At 34.7% G+C, this 14,123-nt stretch overlaps 2 protein-coding genes across 2 annotated transcripts; both read right to left on the minus strand.

The window, feature by feature from the left end:
- Positions 1–34: 34 nt before the first annotated feature.
- Positions 35–7,986, minus strand: LOC108473601 (dynamin-related protein 3A-like). The gene is made up of 20 exons (XM_017775270.2): positions 7,433–7,986; positions 6,969–7,251; positions 6,866–6,894; positions 6,649–6,750; positions 6,219–6,287; positions 6,062–6,121; positions 5,832–5,945; positions 5,358–5,406; positions 5,079–5,188; positions 4,878–4,970; positions 4,702–4,794; positions 4,466–4,603; positions 3,672–3,758; positions 3,177–3,272; positions 2,499–2,541; positions 1,729–1,871; positions 1,458–1,601; positions 1,313–1,365; positions 786–885; positions 35–626 (listed from the first exon to the last, which is right to left on the minus strand). The coding sequence occupies exons 1-20, from the start codon at positions 7,808–7,810 to the stop codon at positions 411–413; spliced, it is 2,400 nt and encodes a 799-aa protein (XP_017630759.1). The 5' UTR covers positions 7,811–7,986; the 3' UTR covers positions 35–410.
- Positions 7,987–8,981: 995 nt separating this feature from the next.
- Positions 8,982–11,959, minus strand: LOC108470722 (zinc finger CCCH domain-containing protein 22). The gene is made up of 4 exons (XM_017772156.2): positions 11,692–11,959; positions 11,255–11,572; positions 10,635–10,695; positions 8,982–10,066 (listed from the first exon to the last, which is right to left on the minus strand). The coding sequence occupies exons 1-4, from the start codon at positions 11,815–11,817 to the stop codon at positions 9,075–9,077; spliced, it is 1,497 nt and encodes a 498-aa protein (XP_017627645.1). The 5' UTR covers positions 11,818–11,959; the 3' UTR covers positions 8,982–9,074.
- Positions 11,960–14,123: the final 2,164 nt, after the last annotated feature.

Genomic DNA, 14,123 nt, shown 5'->3' on the forward strand with positions numbered 1-14,123 from the left:
TACACGAGCCAAAAGAAATGTTACATAACCCAAATTTAGAATGTACCCAATTTTCTTTTTCTTTTTTATTAAAAAACTCATACTCCACACTCATGTTCGAATATTAATCAAATACAAATGATTGAACAAGGATGCCTAAAGAAAAATGAAATGAAAAATAGGCAAAATGAATATTCTCTTCTCGCATGTAAACACAAAACTCAACTAGTGTCGTGCAAAATTGAAATACTCTCACAAAAACAATATTGACATAGCAAATCCAGTTAACGAAACTTCGCTGCTAGAACGTATGAAGATCTGTAAACTGTAATCTAGGAACAAGCCTATCACTTATGGGATGCACTAATCCCCTGGCTAGGCACCAAATTCAATCAGTGGGATCTGGGAACTGAAACGTGCATTCTAACCAACTAGTAGCGTAGTCCAACATTGGAGCTGAAAGACAATGGTGGCTCTTCTGGAAAGAGTAGTTTCCGAGCTCTGGGCTTGCTGGATGACAACATACAAGATGAACTTCTCTTACCGTTGGTGATCTCGGGAGAATTTGGTAATCCGGGACTAGCATCAGTACCCAAGTTTGTAGTCCTGTGTTGGAACTCCACATCTGATTCAACTTCATTTAGCGTCTAAAACAGGCAGAAAAATAGTTTCAGTCAAAAGAGACAAACGTCATAATATGAAAGCTCAATAGTACAAGAACGAGTAGTAAAAGATGAAATATGGATGGATGACATAAGAGTTAAACAAACTTCCCTCAACATTAACAAATTAGAGTAACTACAAACCTTAACAGCTTGCCTCAAAACATGCAACACTTCTTTTGCGTGCTTTCGTCTTGCAACAACCTCGTCCTGCTCCTGCAACAGCTCTTCGAAAAGGATCTCTCTGCGTATCCAAAGGTTCAGACTTCAGTAACAACATGCATACAGACATCTCCACAACAGTAACAATGAAAAGGGGGAAGAAAGAGAGAACAACATTCAAATAAGTGCAAAAATTTTGCACTAATTATTACTGCAAAAGCACATCTTTCACTCGTACATTCCTAAAAATTGAATTAAATAATGTCAGGTGATAGAATTATTCCATCAATACCCTTTTCTGTTTGTATACATTGATTTGCAATCTAATTTTTGGGCAATTAAAACACCAATATCTCTATGACCAACATTGTTTCAAGCGTTCATATAAGAAAATAACGTCAACCACAACTACTGAGAGGATAATCTTTTTTTTTTTCATTTACCTATTCTGCAAGTTGAAAACTAAAACATGAGATACTTTAAAACACCATCAACCAAAAGAGACATACCGGTACAATATTTGTATCAAAGTGTTATGAAGGTTTCTTTTTGTATGATTGACCTGAATTGATAAAAAGGGGGAAAATATTTTACATTCGTCAGAATAATAAGTTTAAACTTGACCAATAGGAGAGGAAAACTAAACGGTATTACCAGAAAGTGCATTATAGCCTTTGGCACTAAATCTTGAATGTTCTTCCGGACTATATCAAAGTAGGATTTCACAAGTATTCTGGTGATAATTATTTCTGTAGCTTCATTCTCTAACATTTCAAGTGGTCTTAAGATTGACGGAGGCTGAGATCACCAAGGGAAAACATGAAGGAAGTGAATTTAAGACAGGCAAGATATGTTGCTATAAAGAAAAACAAAGTCATCAACATTTTCCCACACACAAGTGCAAGGCTTTAAAATGTATAGATACCTCTCTCAGTTGGATTGTTGATGACATATTCTCTACATCATGAAGAGTTTCTTCAGGAGATTCAATAGCTGCAGTCCCTCTAGATGATGCCTTGCTCCCAAATATAGAAGAAATGCCCCAACTCCTTGTAGATAAACTGCCACCTAAATAAAAGTTACCTAAGTTGATGCTTATTAATGAACAGCCCTAAAAAACTGTCCATGCAAAGGCCTATGGGTATCATCTATATGAAAGTCACAAACTCACTTAGAAGATTCAGAAATAATGGTAAAACTATTTGTGGAAATATAAAATTATTTGAATTTACTATAGTGTTAAATTTGGATCCTTCCTTCCATTGTTCTTGGCAATGTAAATACTATATTAATGAGTTTTTTCTTTGAAGCATATAACACAGAATAGTGCAGCAGTCTCTGCAAGGGAAATTAACCATAAGAATAAGATGTTTCAACAGAATGTATCACAATATACACCAATCTCATACTATATCTTCAGCCAAGTGGAATGTTATCATACATACACAGATATTGAAATTGCAGTGCGCTGTTGATACACTGAAACATTCCAACCCGGATCAATCACAAACACAGCCGGAATTTCATGTTTTCTTTTCAAGATGTAAAACAAAAAGCATCATATTTTCAGCCACTGCAATTCTCTTATCATAAAAAGATCAGTCAATCAGTCATACTAGAAACATGTGAGAAAGAAAACAAAAATAAATAAGAAACAAACAAACTTGGACTAGTCTTCAGTAAAGAGTAAATTACCAGTTAATATGGGTCGCCCATTATTTGACTGAGGATGATTTCCCTGCCAAAAATGCCGTCATAGATTAAGTGCTTAAAAAGTAAATGATAAGCATGGTTTATATTTCCAGATGTTTACAGTTCTACCACCAAGATGTTACCTCCGTCTGAACCATGATGGAATAATTACCCTTAGCCTACAATTGGTCCTCACAAAAATATTAAAGGATTCCTATGTGATAAAGCATAATGGTATTCTCCTACTATGTTAGAAGGGTTTCACTTGCATATATGAACGAAGGTCGGTGTGATGCATTGAAGACCAGTACACTAAGGGTCAACCGTTCTCACTCAAAGTAATTGCATGCATCTAATGCTAAAAAGTATATGAACTAGATAGATAAGGGTAAGTGCTTCAAATAATCAAGGGCTGAGAATAAGACTCAGTTTTAGTACTTCGAGAAGATAAATCTAGAGGCATGAATGGAGCTTGTTTGTTAGGGTGCTCAAAAAGAATATTCATTTATTACCAACTAAGATATCTTCACACAGACAGATAAGAAACTTAATATATCATAAGACAAAGCCTGAAGCTTGGAGAGCTTTATGTTCATTTCTAGCAATTTCCTTTTACCCTACTTCCTCCCCAAATGAATTCTTACAAAAAAAAAAGTAAAATAAAAATGTAAAAACAGACACCTGGTTAGAAACACCATTCAAAACCGATCGAGGAGCAGCAGTTTGGGAGAACTGGCCCTTGTCAGATATAGGTACCTTTTCAGCATCCGCTCTCTCCTGAATGATAAAAAGATCAAGTAAATGCGTCTATATCATGTATAAAGTTAACAATATATACCCATTATTGTTGCAGAACAACAAATCAACCAATAAAAAGAACTTGAGAAGTCATGCTAGAATCATGCAGTTGTCAGTTCAGAGTGGTAAATTATTACATGTGAATCAACCTTAGATTTCAAAACAATTATTTTCTATTCATTTCTGTAATAATAGAATAGATTTTATAAAATGTATTTTTACTACAATTTCACATTCCTCCAGAAAATTCAGATTCAACTGTCAGCCAGTCTCACAAGGGAGGATGAATGTTGAACCGAAGTGAGCAATATAAAACTATAACTCCATGCTAAAGGGCTAACTTCCCACACATTGATTCAACTGAAGTAACATCTATACCTTTGATGATCTCATCTGCTGCACAGCAAGCTCAACAGCTTTGTTCCCACCAATAAAACTTGGATGTGAAGAATTTATATAATCCATCTGATATTAAAGAAAATGAAAACAAAAAATTTGTAATCATGCATTATAGAATATTTCAAAAATATGATTGTAATAGAAAGCAGCTTATATCTTGGTGGGTGAATCACAAAATGGTCTGTAAAAATTAGATCTGAAACCTATACTAGTCAAATCAACTGAGGTATAGTTGCTTTCTGTGAGAGATGAAAAAAAAAGGATCATATCAAATAAATTGAATCATGAAAGCAGAAAAAATCATACCTACTAGGAACAGATAAAAGCTGATAGTTGGTGCTAAATTTTTTGTACTAAAGAGGGTGCTAACCAAATCCCATCTAAACAAAAGAGCATGAATAATTGGAAACTGATAATATAAAAACATCAGTGAAGTAAAGTAGAAAAAGAGCATTGCTTGCAAAGGATCACACACAAATGATGACTGAAATGAATTACAGAATCACTAAACAGGACTCGAAATTTTCATCAAGCATTTTCGATTTTTTTTTTTTTTGGTTTCTTACTAAGCTTCTTCTAGGTCCAATATATTTCCATAAGGGATCCACATGTCATACATGCAACCACATGCATATCCACGAGTAGACCCTAGGTTTCTAGAAACTCCTTACAATGTCATTTTTTTGGGTACCCAATAGATATTGATGCATACACACTAACTCCTACATTATTCTAGATATCATATAAAGAAAGGAAAACAAGAAATAAATAACCTCCATCTCAATGAGATTTCGTATCATTGTCTCGGCAGGCTTAGCAGCAGCATCTAAAAACTTTCTTACAACGTCATTTATGTGTCTTCTTAACGATGGGAACCTCTTCAATCCAGTTGATTCACAAGCCTGGCAAATCTGTTGCACAAAATTCTCTCTAATCACCATATCCACATAATAAACTCATAATTTAATTAGGTAAAAGATCCCAGTACTATATGAAGTACTATTCTCACCTTTATCAGTTCATCATAGACAATCCATAGACACTGATGACAAGGGTCTGACAACTGAGCAATTTGTCTTCTAACCAAAACCTCAAATGGAACCTAAACCCAGCGAAATACATGATTTATAAGATCCACTGGTTTCAACAATTGGTTAAGTTTCAACCAATCACTGTCATACTCACCTCTGGGACAAATAGAACATTTCTTAGACCAGAGGAATTTCTAAGGGCATACACAATATCCTCGTCAGTCAACTTTTCACAAGGGTCCACTTCCTGTAAAAAAGAAGCTAATCTCCTAGTTCTCAAGCAGGGAAAATTCGAGACAACACAAAAAGATAGAGCATCAATTACATAAGAGCTTTAGAAAGACAGACTCATAACCTCTAAGAGCTTCACAAACATTGACTGAAAAAGGTAGTGGATCCTGGCTCCTCCAAACAATTCTTTAGTTGACATGTCCGGACTTTTTCCATCAACCATAGCAGAAAAATCTTTCCAACAATGAGAAAAATAAAAACAAAATAGAAAACTTAGCAACAGCAGAAAAATTAGTGAGCAACATTCTGCTGTCCCACTTGAAATTAGAAGGCAACATATATAAATATACATATATTTATTGAAATGCTAAAAATGAAACATATAGGAAAATAAAAACCTCACCATCACAGTATCTTCTAAGAATGTGCAATAAGGCTGCTCCTTGCTCTGCCTGGATGTGGACATGAGTAATAATCAGAGATAACTAATTTAACAAAAAAGTAAATTCAGTTCTCTAAGAAATATGCTCGGCTTTATTGAGGCAAAGTCATGAACATGAAGGTGTAAAGGTAAGTATACTAAAAAAATAAGCAGCCATCACCAAATAGCAAGAACTAATTACATAGACCTCAACATTAAATGTAATAAAACATTTGTTCCCTTTCATACAAGGAGAACAGGAAACTCGATGATGCTTAACTCCCAGATAACAACTTAGGCATCATGCAACATTCTTGAATATGTTTTACAGCTTGTTCAGCATACAGCTTAAAATTTAATGGTAATACATGGAGTAGTGATTAAAAGTCACTACAAACCTAAACTCAGAAAATGTAGGCTAGTACCACTAACATTTCCCAAACTGTGACAACTTACCTTTGATTCCACAACATCTCCATAAGTCTGCAGCTCTTTCATAGCTGCATGCATACGAGAGTTTAGCACAGCCTTCAAGCGTGGGAGATCCTTTCTAATATGCTGCTCTAGAATCTGGAAAGCGATAAATCAATCACAAAATCGAGAAGTATAACAAGTGCAATAAGAAATAAGATATATATAATTGTTAAAAGACTTAGGAGCTCAATGAAAAACTGTCATAAACCAACCTGATTTAGCTTCTTTGCCAATTGAGGAATGCCACAATGATTAGAAACACTATTATACACCTTCAATACATAGGTTTCAAGAAAAAGTAACATGTTCAGATTTTACGGGAATTAGGTGACCTTGAAGGCAAAATTCTATTTGAGAGATGAAAAGTACAGGATGATCATGAAAGAACTGCTCCTCATAAGCAAGTGCTTCTTGAATGCTACGGTTTTTATTAATATCCTGTAGCACACAACAAAACAGTTGTCACCTTCACCTATTCAACGAATCTGAGAAGTTCAAAAGAAAAAAAGGCTGATTATTTAAAAATAATAAGAAAAAAAGTTGTCTCCCCTTGCATGGCCATATCACAGTATCCTTAATAGGCTCTTACTCATTTTATAATCATATTGTTCAATAAGGCCTAATCACCCAAATCTGGTTGCTACAAAGTTTACTCTAAAGCATCTACAAAGGAAAGAATCTACAAAAAATGCTACGAAACAGAAACAAACACATAGGCACCATAATTGTCCCAATACAATGGAGGAATTGCATATAAACTACACTGGAGCTGCCAACTGCAGCCTTTAGTAACTTATACCTCCTGGCAGCGATTCACAACACCGACATAACCAAGTTTAAGTGGAACCACCTTTCCAAGCAAGAAGTTACATGCATTAGTTCCCCTGTCCATAATATCAAGCTGCACAGAAAGATTGTGAAAGTAGTTTAGTGAGGATGAAAAAAATAGCAAGGGACGAGACAGATCAAATCAATTATTAAATTTCTCTTCTTTCCAAAAAAGAGACAATACAAACCTTGGTGATTACACCAACTGTCCGAGAACCTGAAAAAATATATGTCAGTCTATTGGAATAGAACCCATACATTCAGACATGAACTAAAAGTGTTCTGATTTACCAGTTGGATCAGCTAATTTAGCTATCTGTAGTGCATCAGATGTAGCTAAATCAGAATTCGCCGGGCTGACAGCTAATATGATACAATTTTCATTGTTGATATATGCCATAATCATTCTCCTAATTCTTGCTTCGATATCACTAGGTTGATCCCCCACAGGGACCTTGGTAATGCCAGGTAAGTCGATAAGAGTCATGTTAAGAACTTTGGGAGAGGAAATTTTTAATCGAATCTGTTTTTCTGAAACCCCTTTGTTACAACCTGCTTCTCTTTCAGTCTCAGCCTACACAAGTTTAATGATAAAAATAGAAGAAATGTTCACAAAGAGAGTAACAATTTTCAAATTTTGCAGATGCAATGAAATTTCAATATTATAATCTAAACATCAATTTGATAATCCAACCAGCTTAAAAGTTGCCAAATATTAAAAATATATATTGAAAGTTAAAAACAGATAGCTGGACCTGAATTTCTCGACGAATTTGCGAGAAATCATAAAAGCGGCGGCCGGGTAAGTGGCGAAACTCGCCCCACTCGATTCTATCATCATCTGAATTCGGAGAACGGTTTTCTAACATTAAAACAAGCGGTCTTCGAGTACAAATATCGCATCCTCGAGGCAGAAAATCGCGGCCAACAAGGGCCTCCAGCACACTCGATTTACCGCTGCTCTGACTCCCAACCACCGCCACTTGCGGTACCGAAATATCGGACAACTCGGTACCAGAAGAAGCAAGTATGTCATGAAGTTTATTGATCACCGGAATCAACGACGAACCGATAGTTGCCACAGTTTTTGTAAGAGTCGACATTTTGTTGTTGGGGTTCACTGCTTCGTCCATTCAAATCAGAACTTAAAGAAAAAAATAAAAAGAAGAAATCACCCAAAAGAATCAGAAAAAAAGAAACAAACGGAAAGAAGCTTTTGAAAGAGTGAAAAGAAAGATTGAGTTTCTTGGAGAAAAACTCAAAATTTTAAATAGTGAGTAGTAAATGGTAATGATAAGGACTAAGTAGTCCTAATTAAAAGTTAGGTTTAATTTAAAAATTACCGCTTAAGCTATACTCGTTTTTCCAAATAGGTATTTAAACTTTTTTTTTGTCAATTTGGGTGCTTTGCCGTTACCCATTTAACCTCAGACCTTAACGCCGTTGGTCCAAAAAACTTTTAGTCCAATGAGAAGCTGCCACATCACCATCCACCTATATTTTTTAAAATTTACATGAAAATAAAAAATGGGGAAAAAAATTTATTTTTAATTAAATTTATTATAGTAATTAATAAATTTTTTTCTGCACTTCCAAATTTCCAATCTGTGTTCATCTACCAATTCCATCTCTTTTTTCCAACGATTCAATTAGGGTTTAGTTGTTTTCAAAATGGCATCATATTCCTTTCCCCTTCTAAACCCTCTAAATTTTGATTACTGAAAGCAAACAAATGGGAAAGGTTACAGGGAAGAAGATGGATTTGAGGAAGAATTAATAGTTTTTTTAATTATTATTGTTATAAATTTAATTAAAAATATTTTTTCTTTTTTCCAGTTTTTTAAAATCTTATGTAAAAAAAAATTAAAAAACTACAGGTAGATGATGATGGCATGGCAGCTTCTGATTGGGAAATTTTTTTGGAGTAACGGGGTTAAGGTCTAGGGTTAAATGCGCAAATTTGAAAATCCAATTTGCCCCACAAAGTTTATTTAAGAAATTGGGTACCATTGAAGGAGTGACGCAGTGATTGAGTGAACCTAAGGATAAAAATGTTGGCCAAGTAATTTAGTGAAAATAAATTCCGTGCATTTTTCTTTTTTGCGGCGTTGATGCCTTAATGTAACTGTTACAGGATATTGACATGATTTTTATGGTATATTCTGCATGAATTTATTTATGGATCTTCTCACAATAATTAAAAATTCTAATTTATATGTATATGGCACACAAAGACAGCAGGAGCATCAATTTTCAAATAAAAAAAAAGTCCCAACAGAAAAGGAGAGAAGAAGCCAAATCTAATTTTAGTTCATTTCTTTCCCTTTTTTATGGGGTAAAATCTATTACCAAACAATGCATAATTTGTAACTAGTCCAACATAAATATTACATAATATCAAAACTTTAGCCACTTTTTCTCTTTTTCTTTGCTAACGACTGCATTTGATGCTGAGGCATGAACTGCTTCAGCCTCCGCCAAAGCCTTACGAGTCTCGATTAATTTCCTCATGGCAGCCTCGTAAACAGCTTTCTCATTTCTGTTTCTGCTTACCATTTCCTCGAGCTTTACAACTCGTAACTTTAGTTCCTTCACTTCATCATCATAAGCAACCAATGCCTTTCTATCAACTTTCTTCTCCTCTCCTGAACCTTTCTTTTGTTGTTTCTTTGTTGATCCACCATTTACAGCCTCACTTTGCATTGCAAGTTGGTTGTTGATGAGGCTAAAAACATCTGGTCTTGATTCCTCTTCTTCTTTAGCAGCCCGAGCGGCTTCAGCGAATTTCTTCTCACGCTTTCTCTTGCCACCTCTGCTTCGTTTCTTCCCTTTTTTCTCTTTATCCTCATCGTTCTCATGAGTCTCCAGAGCATGATCAAGTGATAGCTTAGGAGGAAGGACTTTAACTGAGATCGGATTTAACATCCCCTGGCCAGATGCACCTAAACCCATCCCTTCACGGTAACCCATATTGGCCATCATCTTAGAAGCTACACCCCTGGTATGATTTTCCCACTTAGCAAAGATGGTAGTTTCTGTCTGGATACCTTTCTGTAGAGCAGTGCTTTCAAGAAAACCTAAACCCTTTGGGCTCTCCTCTTCGTAGTCACTAGAATCAGATTCTTCAGAGCTTAGTTCACTTTCTTCATCATCACTTATTTGTGCATATTCAGATAATGTCAAAGCTTCTATCCCAAGCTCTGCAGAGCTTCCATCATCCCGGAAAACAACCTTCCCCGTTCTGAGTTCATCATTCCATGATTCAAGTTCAGCTTCCCTCCAGATGCCAACTTTACTATCAGGGACTGCCCAAATACTGGACCCAACCATCGATGGCTCCCACATGGTTGGAGCATACTTCTTCAGCGAAGATAATGGGACATCCACTCCTGTGGAGATATTAATGTTAACTCTGATCTATTGGAAGCAACTGTTATAAAAGGAAAAAGTGAAAAATGATCCGCCAGATACTGTAATAAGAAAGGATAGGGAAGATACTGTACAAAAGGTTAGGGCCTACAGATGGCTCCATATCCATACGAAAATCAACTTCATGCGTGAAATGCTTTGTATATGCTGTATTGCTAAAGACGGCCTTTTAGAGCACACAGCAAGGCTACATAATAATTTAATTCTTATCCCCCCAAATAAGTGCCTGACACAACTAGCCATAAATCCTACATGTCCTTCATATCGAGCAGATTTCTTAGCTCACCATCGACAAATAACAGGGTTTATGAAAAACAACAATTCTTTTATCTTTTGTTTTTCTTATTTTTGCTCAGCCACAATTCTTTTTTCTTATGATGCTTTACATAACATAAGGTGGATGTTTCCTCAAATTCAACTCATATCATGCACTGCCTTGAGCGAAAGAACATGCAGCAAAAATAAATAAATAATAAGAGGAACTTTGGGCTCAGAAGCTACTAGTCCTTAAAACAGACTGCAACATACCATGCGATAAGCGGCAATTAGCACCAAATCGACATCTTTGTTGCAGAAAGAACTTGCATATCTGCACTCGGGTGGTCTAGCATTAGTAACTGGAAATAGTAAATGTTGCTTAATTAGCAATAGAGAATAGTTCCTCCTTCCTTCACAAAATTACATCAAATTCTTATACAACTCCAACAAACAAGCAACATGAAAAAGAGCAGAAAAAGTCACATAACAATCAATCACAAGACGGTCATCCCAGGCTACCTCACTCGAACAACACAGTTATGCAGTTCCTGTACCCCAGCTAGAAATGGACATCCTATTCCCGAATTTGCAAGTTCTCAGATGTCAAATAAACCAAACTCTGTCCCTTTTGCTTTTCATGGTAGCATGAAATATTTTGTTCTATGCTAAATTACTAGAGTCGCATTATGCAATAATAATAAAATAAAAGTTGTCTAACCCCTATAATTTCTCTTCAGAACTTGTCTCACATTTTTGCTTCTTTTTCTTTCAGAAAATTCCATAAATTCCAAAGTCTACAACTACATTATAAATAAAGGTTTCAACTTCAAAGCATAACTTTAATACAATACCAAAAGAAGTATAATCTAGGAAATCGAGCGAGAACTTACCAACATATTTTCTGAAGTAGGTGTGAGGAAAGATATTTTCGCCGAACCAGAACCGTTCAATGTGACAACCTGACCATCATACCACCGGCCGTCACTGTAACGGAATCGACATTTCGACCCGACCTGATAACTCCGATCTTCCTCCAATGGTTCAACTTCCACATCATCTGATTCAAGAGCCTCCGCTTTAACCTCCTCAACCGCTGCTTGATTCGAAACATTTAACGCTGAATCAGCTTCTCGAAGTAAACGCGCGCGCTTAAGATTAAGAAGCCCCTCCTCTGTCTCTTTGATTACCTCAACAAGCTCCTCGTGAACCTAAAAACCAATCAAATGAGAAATAAATTTTAAAGAAAAAACAATTGAGATTATTTATCGCGAGAAAAATAAAGATTTTATGAGAGGAAAAAGAATAGGGGTTGGGAAGAAATGAGTACCGCGAGGATCTGGGGATTGAAAGGATCAGAAGCGAGAGCATCGTCTAAGGCAGAGAGGGATTCTCTTTGCTCTTTCAATTGAAGCTCCAACTGGTTCTCTAGAACTCTCTCTTCTTCGTCTGCCATTGTTGTTTTTGCTGCTGTTTTTTTTTTTTCCAGCGTTGGAGGAGTTCGATAAATCAATTAAATAGGAAAAATAAGAAAAGCCTTTGATGACATTTTCGCAAATATGTTAGAATAGGTGGTGATTATGGGGAATTGAAATCAGGGCAAAGAAAAGCTTATTTATTCCACGCTCTTGTCAGGTGCGTGTGTTAAAAGAAAAAAGGCCTAAGCTTTATTAGGCGGCAAAATTCATAATTCTTAAAACAATAAAAACCCTAATTGAAGAAAAACCACAACGCAAACTATATTACGGGGTAAAGTACTGAACTATTTAATTTGTTTTATTATTAATTTTTTATTTAATCACTAAACTTTTCGAACTTAAACTCTCCTGATTCTTACTATTAGATAAGTGATAAGAAGCTTACGGTATTTTTTAATTGATCTAATAATAAATTTAATCATTAATATTTACGAAATTCATTATTTTAATTCAAATTCTATGCAAAAAATTGGAATGTGAGCTATAACTTTGTAGATGAAATTACAACACCCGTTAGAACTAAAATCATTGGCCATTTCCAAATTGAGTAGTTTTGGAATGAGAATGAGATTGACCTTGTTCAAGCTAGATGGTAAATGATTATGAATAAAAAAATTCTTGAACCAAAAGGCAAACCTCTAGTTTGATAGTCTCCAATATCGATGATAGAATAACCTAGTGTTATACTCCTCCTCACCCTATACATGTGTCAGCAGAACATATGGCTTTGACATTTCTTATGACTTTGTCTAGAGCTGCTGATGACTTTGTCTAGAGCTGCTGTAACACCCTAAAAATTTCTACACTAAGATATTATCCTTAATATAGTAAAATAAGGAAATAAAGTCACAATAAGAGGAAAAAATTGAGTTATGTCACTGGGAAGTATATTATGATATACTAATTTAAGAAAGGACTAAATTGTAAAAGTGAGAAAAGTTTTGTGGCCTAATAGTAAATACTCAAAATTTGAGGGATTAAAAAGTAAATATGAAAAGTTAAAGGACTAATAGTGCAAATATTTTAAGGGTGGAATGATCTAGAAACCAAGGAAAATTGATGAATTAGGACCAAATTGAATAGGTGAAGAATTATGAAGGACTAAATTGTAATTTTACCAAATTAAGTGATGACTCAATAATGGAATTTTAAAAGATAACTAAGGGCAAAATGGTCAATTGGAAGAGAGAAAAATCTAGAGACAATGATGATGTTGGAGATATTTTAGATAAATTAAATAAATAAATATTAGATTATTAATACTTTAAATTGATTTTTAAATGATATTTTATTATTTTATTATTATTTTATTTAGTATATATAAGGAAAGAAAGATGAAGAATCATCATCTTTTCTTTCCCATGCAAACCAACGTGAGAGAGAGGAAGAAGAAAAGAAGTTTTCTTTCTTTACAATTTGGTCCTAATTCATCAATTTTTCACCATTTTCACCTAGAAATCAAAAGAATTTCCATAGCTACTAGGAGAGAAAAATGTTAAGGAGACCATGAGGAGTTAGAATATCAAGTTGGATTTAAGAAATAGAAGCTGGAGGAGAGAGAAAATAAAGTTAAAGATTAGTACCAATAGAACAAGGTAAGCACATCAAGATTTCAATATGTTTTTAAGTTTATTATTATTGACAAACCATGAAAATAATGTAATAGTATAGTTTTCTTACATAAGGTCCTATATTCTTGATATGTTAGTGAAGAGAAAATAAAAGAAAGTGGTGAGAAATGGTGTAGAAAAAGAAAATAAGGGTGTTATAACATGGTAATTAATATCTTGCACTAAAATAGTTTTGGACAGCAGCAGTAATCTAACTTTGAAAAATCATAAAAAATTGTAGAAATCTAATTATAGAATGAATAAAATATTAAATTAAATCTTATTAAGTCTAGTTTCTTATAGAAGAAATTATGTAAGCAATGGTGTAGAAGCCCAAATTGCCCGGGCCCGATTTCATCAAAACCCAACCAAACCTCTAAACCTACTAAAACCCTTAACTCATGATCCATTTACATCTACCCAAACCCATTACAAAACCTAAACATTAAACCCAATTCAAAAACCCATTAAGCCCCCCAAAAAAAACCTAACCCAAAAAAAAAATGAAAAAATGAAAAACCTAACAAAAAAATAAAAAATAAAAAAAAAACCTAGCCACCTAACCACTTTTCCACTTGCCCCATTTTTCCTCCCATTGTCTACCACCACCACCACCTACAAAATAGAAAAAAAAATAGAAAATCATGTAAAAGATGGCTATAAAAAGCCATTCA

The sequence above is a fragment of the Gossypium arboreum genome, chromosome 5 (assembly GCF_025698485.1).
Source record: "Gossypium arboreum isolate Shixiya-1 chromosome 5, ASM2569848v2, whole genome shotgun sequence".
NCBI lineage: Eukaryota > Viridiplantae > Streptophyta > Magnoliopsida > Malvales > Malvaceae > Gossypium > Gossypium arboreum.

Excerpts from the sequence above, each read along its gene's own strand:
- LOC108473601 (XM_017775270.2), bottom strand. The coding sequence starts at position 7,810 with ATGGACGAAGCAGTGAACCCCAACAACAAAATGTCGACTCTTACAAAA. Across the intron at positions 3,273-3,671 it reads AGCAGATGAGATCATCAAAG|GAGAGAGCGGATGCTGAAAA; the intron begins GTATAGATGTTA and ends TTTATCATTCAG. Across the intron at positions 1,602-1,728 it reads CAACAATCCAACTGAGAGAG|CCTCCGTCAATCTTAAGACC; the intron begins GTATCTATACAT and ends TGGTGATCTCAG.
- LOC108470722 (XM_017772156.2), bottom strand. The coding sequence starts at position 11,817 with ATGGCAGACGAAGAAGAGAGAGTTCTAGAGAACCAGTTGGAGCTTCAA. Across the intron at positions 11,573-11,691 it reads TCAATCCCCAGATCCTCGCG|GTTCACGAGGAGCTTGTTGA; the intron begins GTACTCATTTCT and ends ATTGGTTTTTAG. Across the intron at positions 10,067-10,634 it reads TAATTGCCGCTTATCGCATG|GAGTGGATGTCCCATTATCT; the intron begins GTATGTTGCAGT and ends ATATCTCCACAG.